The 13,492-nt window shown below is 38.2% G+C and overlaps 1 protein-coding gene across 2 annotated transcripts in view; it reads left to right on the forward strand.

Annotated features, from left to right (window-relative positions):
* LOC126236358 (sorting nexin-8-like) overlaps nucleotides 1–13,492 on the forward strand; it is a 156,593-nt gene that overhangs the window by 130,523 nt on the left and 12,578 nt on the right. Inside the window, exons 10-11 of one of the 2 annotated variants that reach the window (XM_049945589.1) lie at nucleotides 8,019–8,207; nucleotides 9,572–9,942. In XM_049945589.1, the coding sequence (XP_049801546.1) occupies nucleotides 8,019–8,207; nucleotides 9,572–9,736 (354 nt within the window). In that variant the 3' untranslated portion in view covers nucleotides 9,737–9,942. Of the gene's footprint in view, nucleotides 1–8,018; nucleotides 8,208–9,571; nucleotides 9,943–13,492 lie in introns of those variants that run through there. The other variant, XM_049945590.1, reaches the window with a different exon arrangement.

The following is a 13,492-nucleotide window of genomic DNA, read 5'->3' on the forward strand; positions in this document are numbered from 1 at the left end:
TTTCTGTTAGAACGTTCAAAACAGGGTACTAGCACAAACAGGCAGCCTGGGTGGCTGACTAAAGGGATAAGAATATCTTGTAGAACAAAGTGGCAATTATATCAAAACGTTAGAAACAGTCACAATCTAAATGCAGCAGCCCATTACAAACAGTATTGTAAGGTGCTTAAAAAAGTTATTAGGAAGGCAAAAAGTATGTGGTATGCAGATAGAATAGCTAAGTCTCAGGATAAAATTAAAACCATATGGTCAGTCGTAAAGGAAGTGGCTGGTCTGCAGAGACAGGTCGAGAATATAGAATCAGTGCGTAGTGGGGATTTCCGTGTTACTGATAAGTCGCATATATGTACAGTACTTAATAATCACTTTCTGAATATAGCAGGTGAACTAAATAGAAACCTAGTCCCAACAGGGAATCATATAGCGCTCTTAGAAAAAAGTGTTCCGAGACTGTTACCTGAAATGCTCCTCCATGATACTGACAAGAGGGAGATTGAGTTAATAATTAAATCACTAAAGACCAAGAACTCACATGGATATGATGGGGTATCTAGCAGAATACTGAAGTATTGTTCCACGTATGTTAGCTCAGTACTTAGCCATATCTGTAACTTTTCCTTTAGGAGTGGTCGGTTTCCTGAGCGATTAAAGTACTCGGTAGTGAAGCCACTTTATAAAAAGGGAGACAGGGATAATGTTGACAATTATAGACCTATTTCTATGCCATCGGTGTTTGCTAAAGTTATCGAGAAGGTTGTATATACAAGGTTACTGCAGCATTTAAATTCACATAATTTGCTGTCAAATGTACAGTTTGGTTTTAGAAATGGCTTAACAACTGAAAATGCTATAGTCTCTTTTCTCTGTGAGGTTTTGGACGGATTAAATAAAAGGTTGCGAACGTTAGGTGTTTTCTTTGATTTAACGAAGGCTTTTGACTGTGTTGACCACAAAATATTACTGCAGAAGTTGGACCATTATGGAGTAAGGGGAGTAGCTTACGATTGGTTCGCCTCCTACTTTAAGAACAGAAAGCAGAAGGTAATCCTCCGCAATATTGAGAGTGGTAATGATGTTCAGTCCCAATGGGGCACTGTTAAATGGGGCGTTCCCCAAGGGTCGGTGCTGGGGCCACTGCTGTTTCTTATTTATATAAATGATATGCCTTCTAGTATTACAGGTGATTCAAAAATATTTCTGTTTGCTGATGACACCACCTTGGTAGTGAAGGATCTTGTGTGTAATATTGATACATTATCAAATAATGTAGTTCATGATATAAGTTCGTGGCTTGTGGAAAATAATTTGATGCTAAATCACAGTAAGACTCAGTTTTTACAGTTTCTAACTCACAATTCAACAAGAACTGACATTTTAATCAGACAGAATGGGCATGTTATAAGCGAGACGGAACAGTTCAAGTTCCTAGGCGTACGGATAGATAGTAAGCTGTTGTGGAAAGCCCATGTTCAGGATCTTGTTCAGAAACTAAATGCCGCTTTATTTACCATTAGAACAGTATCTGAAATAAGTGACATTTCAACACGAAAAGTAGTATACTTCGCATATTTTCATACGCTTATGTCATATGGTATTATTTTTTGGGGTAATTCTTCTGATTCAAAAAGGGTATTTTTGGCTCAAAAACGGGCTGTTCGAGCTATGTATGGTGTAAGTTCGAAAACCTCTTGTCGACCCCTATTCAATAGTCTGGGAATTTTGACATTGCCCTCACAGTATGTATTTTCTTTAATGTCGTTTGTTGTTAGCAATATTAGCTTATTCCCAAGAGTTAGCAGCTTTCACTCAGTTAATACTAGGCAGAAATCAAATCTGCATGTGGAATGCACTTCCTTGACTCTTGTGCAGAAAGGAGTGCAGTATTCTGCTGCATCCATTTTCAATAACCTACCACAAGAACTCAAAAACCTTAGCAGTAGCCCAAACACTTTTAAGTCTAAACTGAAGAGTTTCCTCATGGCTCACTCCTTCTATTCTGTCGAGGAGCTCCTGGAAGAGCTAAAAAATTAAGCAAATTCCAGTGTTACATTCTTGATTTTCTTTATTTAAACTAACGACTTGTCGTCTGAATATGTTTCTTATATTTCATTTCATTCTGTTTCTACAATCGTGTTATAATTTCATGTATAGACTCGTTCCATGACCATGGAGACTTCTCCTAAATGTGGTCCCACGGAACAATAAATAAATAAATAAATAAATAAAATAAAAATAAATCTACTTAACTAATACATGCTATTATTGGCTGGCTCCACAACTTAAGTCCAGAAATCTGTCCAGGAGAACAAAATGTCAGATGCATAAAACTTAACACATCCAGTATTAACATATGGCTCAGGAACCATAGACAGTGACTCAGCATTGTTAAGAACTAATAAGACATTTTGAAGGGAAGTCTATGGGGCAACTAATGAGAATGGAGTGTGGCGTAGGCAATATAATTTTGAACTATACAGATTATATAAAGATCTTGAAACCATAAAATCAATTAAAACACCACATGAAATGGGTCAGCCATATACTTGTCTGGAACATGTGAACCCAACAAAAATAGCACTGCTACAAAATTCAGTGGGATGAAGAATTAGACTTCGATACTTGGATGACGTACGAGATGACCTAAATATTATTGATGTCAAAGGATGGAGACACAAGACACTGGACAGGGACAAATAGAACGATATCCTAGAGTAGGCCAGGGCCTGTCGAGGGCTGTAGAGCCAGGAGGAGGAGGAGGAAGAAGAAGAACAACAACGAGAATTTATAGGACTACTGTAGTTTGTGTTAATGTGTAATATCTTGGCACATTTTATTAGGATGTGGCTCTCAGGATAAGTGTCAGACTACAAATCAAAAGAACTATTTTTCAGTTCTCTGTTGGTTTTGGATTTTTTCTACTTTTTATTACTTGTCCTAGGTCCCCTTGTAAATGGCTGGATAAGACAGTTGAAAAATTGGATGAAGGCACGAGTGTACTACATCCACTAAAGCCATATCTAGTTACACTGTGGAAACCAATTGTAGAGTTGATGCTAAGTCTTTTCTTTTTAATAGTGGTATCATCATATCAATAAGAAGCAATGTGGTATCTAAAGTGTTGTTGTTGTTGTTGTTGTTGTGGTCTTCAGTCCTGAGACTGGTTTGATGCAGCTCTCCATGCTACTGTATCCTGTGCAAGCTTCATCATCTCCCAGTACCTACTGCAACCTACATCCTTCTGAATCTGCTTAGTGTATTCATCTCTTGGTCTCCCTCTATGATTTTTACCCTCCACGCTGCCCTCCAAAGCTAAATTGGTGATGCCTTGATACCTCAGAACATGTCCTACCAACCGATCCCTTCTTCTAGTCAAGTTGTGCCACAAACTTCTCTTCTCCCCAATCCTATTCAATACCTCCTCATTAGTTATATGATCTACCGATCTAATTTTCAGCATTCTTCTGTAGCGCCACATTTCAAAAGCTTCTATTCTCTTCTTGTCCAAACTATTTATCATCCATGTTTCACTTCAATACATGGCTACACTCCATACAAATACTTTGAGAAACGTGACACTTAAATCTATATTTGATGTTAACAAATTTCTCTTCTTCAGAAACACTTTCCTTGCCATTGCCAGTCTACATTTTATATCCTCTCTACTTCGACCATCATCAGTTATTTTGCTCCCCAAATAGCAAAACTCTTTTACTACTTTTAAGTGTATCATTTCCTAATCTAATTTCCTCATCATCACCCGACTTAATTTGACTACATTCCATTATCCTCGTTTTGTTTTTGTTGATGTTCATCTTATATCCTCCTTTCAAGACACTATCCATTCCGTTCAACTGCTCTTCCAAGTCCTTTGCTGTCTCTGACAGAATTACAATGTCATCGGCGAACCTCAAAGTTTTTATTTCTTCTCCATGGATTTTAATACCTACTCCGAATTTATCTCTTGTTTCCTTTACTGCTTGCCCAATATATAGATTGAACAACATCGGGGAGGGGCTACAACCCTGTCTCACTCCCTTCCCAACCACTGCTTCCCTTTCATGCCCCTCGACTCTTATAACTGTCATCTGGTTTCTGTACAAATTGTAAATAGCCTTTCGCTCCCTGTATTTTACCCCTGCCACCTTCAGAATTTGAAACAGAGTATTCCAGTCAACATTGTCAAAAGCTTTCTCCAAGTCTACAATTGCTATAAACGTAGGTTTGCCTTTTCTTAATCTGACTTCTAAGATAAGTCGTAGGGTCAGTATTGCCTCATGTGTTCCAATATTTTTACGGAATCCAAACTGATCTTCCCCAAGGTCGGCTTCTACTAGTTTTTCCATTCGTCTGTAAAGAATTTGCGTTAGTATTTTGCAGCCGTGACTTATTAAACTGATAGTTCGGTAATTTTCGCATCTGTCAACACCTGCTTTCTTTGGGATTGGAATTATTATATTCTTCTTGAGGTCTGAGGGTATTTCACCTGTCTCATACATCTTGCTCACCAGATGGTAGAGTTTTGTCAGGACTCGCTCTCCCAAGGCTGTCAGTAGTTCCAATGGAATGGTGTCTACTCCCGAGGCCTTGTTTCGACTTAGGTCTTTCAGTGCTCTGTCAAACTCTTCACGCAGTATCGTATCTCCCAGTTCATCTTCATCTACATCCTCTTCCATTTCCATAATATTGTCCTCAGGAACATCGCCCTTGTATAGACCCTTTATATACTCCTTCCACCTTTCTGCTTTCCCTTCTTTGCTTAGAACTGGGTTTCCATCTGAGCTCTTGATATTCATACAAGTGGTTCTCTTTTCTCCAAATGTCTCTTTAATTTTCCTGTAGGCAGTATCTATCTTACCCCTAGTGAGATAAGCCTCTACATCCTTACATTTGTCCTCTAGCCATCCCTGCTTAGCCATTTTGCACTTCCTGTCGATCTCATTTTTGAGACTTTTGTATTCCTTTTTGCCTGCTTCATTTATTGCATTTTTATATTTTCTCCTTTCATCAATTAAATTCAATATTTCTTCTGTTACCCAAATGATATGTCTCATTAAATTTGCCATAAATTGGCAGCTTGACATAAAAACTTGGATTTTTCTGTTACCCAAATGTTTTCTGTTACCCAAATGATATGTCTCATTAAATTTGCCATAAATTGGCAGCTTGACATAAAAACTTGGATTTTTCTGGGAGTTTAGAAATGTAAAATTTTTCATTCCACTAAAGAGAGTAACACAGCAGCATCTGACCACATTAACTGGATATACTCTTGAAAGTACATAGTGGTAACAATGCCTGGATGTGCAAAAGAGAATGAAAACAAATTTTGACACGTTTAAAGCCACTGACAGACTACATTTCATTTGTAAAGCAGTACATGATAGTTCCATGGCGTACTGGGGAAGAAACTGGAATAGTTAATGTTTGGAATAAGAGAGTTTAAAAAAAAAAAGAAAAAAATCATAATTACCATACGTTCTGTCCAAGGCGTCACATGTATCACAGAAATCTAATGTGAGAATTTAAAGAACTCACTTTCACTATAGAGTGCATCATTGTCCTGTGTCATGTGTATTCAGATAAATAGAGCTCACAAAGCTAGGATTAGTGTATTTGCAACTTTTCCAGGGTTGTGTAAGTTATAATACTTACAATAAACTGAAATGGAACAGATGAAATAGATATGGTACTATGAATTGTCTATTTACCAGATGGTTATTATTAAACTTTCTCTATTTAACAAGTTATAACACGGAAAGTAATTGCCGTATAAGCACCAAACTTGGTAGCATTAATGTCAAGGACATGTGGAAGAGTAATAGTGCAGAATCAATTCAATTGAAACACTTAATGTGCTGCTGCGATACATCATGCCAATTCATACCAGTGCCATTACTGCTACAGAAGGGGCTCAATATGGCACCCATCAGTGTCCAGAAGCCTGAAAGTGCAGGATTGCATTCTGCACAACAGAAAAAAACATGTCCATAGGTATGCTGGCTACCTCTCGATATGCTGCACTTCAGATCAGCATGTGTGAATGTTCCCCTGGCAAACCCTGTCCTTCAGGTAGCCACATAACTAAATGTGTTTCGGAGAAGCAGGAGAACTTCATGAGTGATGTACAGTGGGCTCCATCTCGCGGAAAAACTGTAGAGATCAATGTGTCTTTCTCCTGTAGGGTGGATGTGACTTGCTGGTGAAGCATATCACTGTAATGGTCTCCAGTTACACTGCATGTCTTTGGTCCTTGAGTGCCAGCCTGTTCAAAAGAGAATGGCCAATGATGAACACAGCTCTGAAGCCACAGCATACGGTGGCATGTTCACCATACAAAGGAACTTGATACACAGTGACTGCAGGTGGTGCAGGTCCCCATACTTGACAATTCTGTGTGTTCACCTCACCCATCAGAGATAGGATGGTCCATGTCCAGTCCTTGTCGACTTCAATCCTTGCGAGAAAGTGGAGAGTGAAGTCAGCATGTCATTGCGCATCCTGTGCTGCAAGCTGCTGTATGATATGGATCTTGTATGAATACCATTTGAGAATGGTTCAAAATACCTTCTGTACATTGGACCACGGGCTTTTCAACTGTCGTGACACAGTACATGCATTGCCTGACAATCGGGAATTGTGCACAGTGTTGTCTGCCATAGCAACAGTGATTTCATCAACCACGTGTGGTGCAACCAGTCAGTCATCGGCCTCTTCCCATAGCAATTGCCCAGTTCTCCAGTTGATTTGCGCTTCATCATACTCAAAACAGCAGGTGGAGAAAGAGGACCCTTCCGTAATCCTTTCAGCCGGCGATATTCTTGAAGTGCAGCTGCAGCATTACTGTTGTTTTGATAATAGAGCTTCACCAATAATGCTCTGTTCATTTTATCCGAAGTCATGCTGACATGTCAACAAATGCACTGCGACTGGTCTAGCTGTGACTGATCTGAGACTATGACTGATCATGACACCTGGTAGCCATAGTTGGAACTGGATGGTGGTGCTGTCACACATGGAAATCATGTACCCCATACTCTGAACATTAATGATATCAAGTTTGGTACTCATACGGTAATTAGTTTCTGTGTTATAAAGTGTTAAATAGGGAACGTTTAATTATAACCACCCTAAATCTTCATTGTGCACTTTGTATGAAAGTCCTAAAAGTGTTTCCATGTGTTTTGATTCCATCCAGACTTTGCCTTATTGCACACTGCTATTTACATCAGTCCAATGGTTACTGACCAGCTACCTGCTGAATTCTTTGCATCCTGACAGCAGTTACATAAACTGTTTCCTGGGTGATCTAGACTCCAATGTTTCAGGTGACTAGATATTAACAAACTGAGTATTAGGTCTTAAGTCTTGTTTATACTGAAGCCTTCATCCAAGTTTAATAAACTTCCCAGCACACGTAATTATATATACATATTTCTCAATTATGCTGTTCCGAACATCTGTAGCCTGTCGATGTGAATCATTCTAGCAAAACCTCAGAAAGTTTCACTTTAGAGTGATATTACATTAGTGTTGTAATTCATGGGTCACAAATCCTTTTCAGTTTAATGTGAATGAAAAGAAACGTCCCTCTGACAGTGGAACAGAATATTTCATGACCATTTAGTTTGGCACCCACACAACTGCCATGTCCTTAGGGATCATAGAATTAACTTCATCAGTATTCTCATAGCACACAAGGCAATAAACATTATGGTGGAAGGTGGTAGTGAGCAAATTTATTATACTGTTTCCTTTAGCATGGTGAGTTGATAACCAATGAAGTTTTAATAAAAAAAGAAAAGCATGAAAGTAAGTTTTGTGGATAGTCTTTTGCTTTTGGTTTACAGTTGCAAAACTGCAGTATTTGTTGTTTAAAATTCTTAGAGTATGTCAAGCAATGTGTTGCTATAATGAATTAAAAAGAAAATTCAGTTTTCATTTGTTGGAAGGTATAAAAGCTTCAAATGTGAGAATCAAACTGAAGTTAGAATAATTTGTGTCCTTTTTATGTTATGCAGGCAGAGAGTGTGGAGCAACTGGAAGCTCGTATGATGGAACAGGAATCAGTAATAGCTAATGTGGAGTTACGCAATGCTTTCTCTCTTCATTGTCTACATATGGAGACCCAACTAGTCCATGCACATATTGAAATACTTGCCTGTGTTCTGAGCACACTTGTATCTGTCCAGATTCGCGGCCATTCAGAGGTTAGTCTGACACAATTCCTGCATCTTAGTCACCAAACTGTAACATATTATTTCTTTTCAGAGCTGCAATACGTAAAATGCATCCTCTTCCTTGATAATTACCTGGGATATAACCATACCTTTATGTTTTTATTTCCAGTGTATGTGTAGTAAAAAATTAAAAATTGTGTAAAATTTGTAAAAAGAATAATAAGTAAAGTAAATAAATCTGTGTCTTATTGTATGTAGCAGCTTTTCATTGGCTTTAGTATGAAGGACAATAAATAACAGATTTTGTGTGTTCCTTGTAAATTATTAATAGTGTGTGAATAATTAACCAAAAATAAAAGTATCTTACTTGAGAAAACATCCCTTCCATGAATTATATTTTTATTGTAATTATACTTTACATTTACATGCTTTGAGCGAAAGAAACTCATTTATTGTGTCATTGAATTGTGCTGTATTGTACTGTCAAGATAGCTAATTTTGAGTTTCTGCTTTCAGCCATGCTTGACCTTAAGTAGTAGTTTATCATCCTCATTTCTCTGGAACGACTTTGACAGAAAGCTGCATTCACTCTCTTGTCATAAATATCTTCATAACTATTTCATTGTTTAGATAAGCATGCCGTAACCCAATTTGGAGTAACCTTTCAAGATTTCCATATGGGAAGTCGTGTCAGTGCTCTTCAGCTCTTTCACTTGGGACTCCAAAACAGTTATATTTCTGACTAGCTATGCTATATCAATAGCTGTGCTATATTTGGATTAAAATCAGCTGCAATGTTTTTCAAGGTAAAATACACAGCTGTTGTTTAAGGCATTTACTGGGTGTAAATTACGAGTAAAGTCAGATGAAATGATGTTTCATTTCACTTTTTCTGGTGTGCATATAATATTCTTAAGCTTATTTAATAATCATTATATTTACTCATGGTTTGAAATATCAGTGGAAACATAATCTGTGTTGAAAGAATGATATATAAATACCGAGTCTTTCAAAATGAATATTGGAGTTTAAGGCTTTGTACCACTTAATTAAATTCAACTTGTAATTATAAATAATACATCAAATGAAAGAGCAATTCAAATAGTTTTGATTGTGTACCTTTTGCAAACTCTAAAGCCTACAGGCTATGGTTTATGTGCCATCTTTGTAAGTGAAATATTGCTGCATGACAGAGATCAACAAATCACCACAAGATGGTACAGTTGCTGTGAAATTCCCCTAAATTGAATGTTTTTTTGTGCCATATCCCAGCAGAAAGTTTATGGGTCTTTCTTTCTTGACAAAGAACTGTAACTGGTGTTTCTCATCTTGATGTCATAGAACTATGGCTCTTTCCTCAATTGGAAGAATGAATCCAATATTTTATTTGGCAGCGAAATGGTACACAACACGACATTGCACCCAACTGCTGGATTGGCTGCAAGGGTCCAGATAAGAGCATGTTTTCATGGACTCCATGTTCAGCTGATCCGATGTCATGTGATATTTACCTTTGGGGTTTCATAAAGGATCGTGTACATGCCCCTGCTACCAGCTGATCTACCCAACTTAAGAAGCAGGACTGACGCAGCTATTGCCCACTGATCACTTATTGGGAAGATCTCACCTATTGATTCAATGTGTGCTGTGCGATGAGTGGTGCTCATGTTAAACACTAGCAAGAAAAATTGTTTTGAGTTGTTCCTTCATTTGACATATTATTTATAATTGTAAGTTTGACGTAATAAATGCTACAAAGCCTTAAGACCACGACATTCATTTTGTAACACATGGTATTTTTGCCCACTTAAGCAATGCATCTGAAGACACATTTATGGCCTGCCGCATGTTAATTTTGTCATAGGTATCTCTCATTTGAAGCAAAAGAGTATGTTCATTGTGTGAAATCTTTAAATTACCATTTTTACTTCATTATTAAAAAGTCAGCTGTTTATATTTGGAAAGTACATGAATTGTAAAAATACTTTCATAACTGTCTTAATATTGTCATATATTTCTCAAAGTTATAATTATGCATCTAAATCTTTTATCCTGCAACATTCAGATGGACAGTTCAGTTCGAGCAGGTAAGTTGTAATTCTGATTTTATATTACATTTCAGTATAAAAATATGCTGCAATAGATGAGTACTGGAGAAACTATTATTATATTTGTTTTGAAAATTTGTGAAAAATTAAACCCAAATCCATATAGTTACATAGAATATATCTACTCATAGGCAACAGTTCTACAATCGTAATTGGTTCATTTTGTCAGTTTACCGTAGTTTGTCAAATCATAAATTTGAAAATTTTAAAACCACAGAAGAGAGAAAAATGGGTGAATTACAGCAAAGGGAAACACACAGCAGCTGTTTGCAGTTAATTTTTGAAGTATGCATACTTTCAGTTGTCTATATTTTAAAGTTTGCTGTTACAAGCTGTTTGTGATCTGAGACCCTCAACAAATTGATTTTGGTAGATGAGTGGTGGGGATGGTGAGAGCAAACATTGTCATGGAAAAGCATGACACTGGTAATCAAGAGACTGCAGGCATTGTTTTGAATGACTCTTCCAAGTTTTAAGAAAGCTGTGTAATTGATTATCCTCCAATGTAATCCATAAGGAGGATTCGTTGAGCGTCCCAAAAATGACCGCTATAACTTTGATGGTAGACAGAGTTTATCATGCAACTTTTTTTTTTAAATATGCTGTTTTGTCACCACTAATGCAGTCATGATCTTGTTCAGTAGAAATTTTCCTTGTGCAATTTAATGAGAAAGTAAGTCCAAAAATTAGCATTTGCTGAGTTTTGTGGTTCTCGGGAAAGAGGGAGTCCTGAACTTGGATTACTCTGTTTCATCATGATGTCATGTGATACACTGCAGTAAATTTTCAGAAAATTATCTTACAGTTGATATGTTGTAAAGCAACAGTTTTCGTGCATTTTTTGAGAGTTTCCCATATTGGATTGTTGCTGATTACAAATAGGTGGCCACTTCTGTCATCATAAATGTGTCTTTCCAGTCGCATACAGATGACACCTTTGAAGCACATCACCTTGATTCAGTGCATTTGGTACATAAACAAAACAAATTTTGCTTTGAATATCAACAGCTTTGTGATTTTTTGCCAGTGAAAACTCTATTACAGAACATATATCACATGATTTGGGATTTTCAGTTGAAACATCCACTGTGAACAGAAACTACAGGCAAAATGAGAAACTGTTTAGTGATGGTATTACTATGTGCTATTTTGTTGTTTGATGATTTATCATAAACACGACATTGCTACTGTGTGGCTAGATTTACTGGTCACAGTTAAGTGATTACTCTGTCTATAACTGGTGTTTTTTCTCTACTCTGTGTTTGTATTTGAGTTTATATTTTTTTCCCCATGCAGTTTGTTCATGGGTACTGCACAAATTTTGTGTTGTTGATATTAGGAGAAATTTTCATGTTTGGCTGTAATGCATTGTTTGTTGTTTTCTGAACATTTTATCCGTGTCAACATGTGTATTCCACCAGTGCACTGTGTCTGGAAGAGGTTACTTTGTGGACCAGTGTCGCTTCCCCTTTTTCCTGTTCTAGTCATGAATGGTTCACAGGTAGAATAACTGCAGGCAAGCCTCCATGTGAGCCACAAATCTCTCTGATTTTATTCTCACGACTTTTTGCAAGATATTTGTGAGAGGAAACAATCTATTGGTTAATTCTTATAGGAATGTATGCTCTTGGAACATTGACAGTAAATCACATCATCATGCAAAACGCCTCTGTTGCAGCATCTTCCATGGAGTTGGCAGAGCATCTCGGTGAAACTTTTGCAGCTGCTAGATGAACCTGTAACAAATAATGCTGCTCTTCTTTGAATCTTCTCTATTTTCTCTATCTTTCCTTTCCATTATGGATCCCACACTGATGAGCAGTAGTAAAGTATTGATTGAATGAATGTGTTGTGAGATGCCTCCTTTGTTGATTGACTACAATTCATGAGGATTCTTCCAACGAATCTTAGTCTGGCATCTGCCTTACACCTGATTAATTGTAGGTGGTCATTCCACTTCAAATCAGTCTGTACGCTTACTCCTTGATATTTTATGAAAATAAGAATAAAGCGCACTTTTTTCACACCAGATCTCCAGTTACTTTCCAGTCCACCTTTATCTCTCCCCATATATTTTTATTTTCATTTTCATTTCAGCCTAATGTTACACTTTCCACCTTCTACCACCAAGTCATCCTCACACCACCCCCACAACGACCCCATTAAGTTTTATTTACATTCCCTCCGCAAACATGCCCTCGCCCTAGCCAGATTACGCTCCCATATTCTATTTTCTCAGGCTTGTCTGACATTTGGCATTACCCCCAAAGGCCTCACACTTCAAGTTCCCATCTCTGGCTGCAACCCTTCTTTCCATCAGTCCCTATACCAGTTCCAAACTGAACAATCCATTGCCCTCACCCACCTAATCCTTCACCTACACATCAACTCAGCCAATGAACACACCCGTCAACTCCTATCCTTAATAAAAGTCCTTAATCTTTCCTCTCCCACATCCACACCGGCTGTTCAGAGCATCCTCCTACAGGCCAACCGTAAATTAGAACAGCATGCCACCCTCCACCGCAAAAAACTATCCAATCTCCTGGTTTCCCACCTCCGGAAAGGCAACTCACTCACCCTTCACAACCTTTCCAGCAAACCTCAACCTCCTCCTCATTGCACACCAACCCAGTCTCTCCCATATACTCAATCTCCCACTTCCAGCTCCACTCCCTCCAAAACCTCAAAATTCCAATCAACACAACCTGGAACCACAACACCCCAATTCAGTAGTTAACCTTTCCTCCAAACCTCTCTCCCAATCCGAAACCTCTGTCCTATCCAAAGGCCTCACCTTCAGCCCCACTCCCAGATTCAACCAAACAGCCCTCGTCAAAGATTTACTGTCCTACACTCGTACTCTCTGCTGGAAATATCACTTTGCCACGAAGAAAAATGATCCTAATCCTACTCCTAATGATCCAACTCCCCAAGACACCATCCAAATTGAACCCTGCCTTGAACAGTTCCGTCCTCCGTCGCAGTGGGACCCACCTCCTCTTCCTCAAAATCACCCTCTCTAAACCTTCCAGGAATTTCTGACTTCCAGCCTTGCATCTCAATCCTTCTTAAAAAAACCTTAATCCTACTCCCAACATCACCACTGCTGAAGCCCAGGCTATCCGTGATCTGAAGGCTGACCGATCCATCGTCATTATTCCGGCGGACAAGGGTTCCACGACCGTGGTACTTGATCGTCGGGAG

The sequence above is a fragment of the Schistocerca nitens genome, chromosome 2, assembly GCF_023898315.1.
Source record: "Schistocerca nitens isolate TAMUIC-IGC-003100 chromosome 2, iqSchNite1.1, whole genome shotgun sequence".
Taxonomy (NCBI): domain Eukaryota; kingdom Metazoa; phylum Arthropoda; class Insecta; order Orthoptera; family Acrididae; genus Schistocerca; species Schistocerca nitens.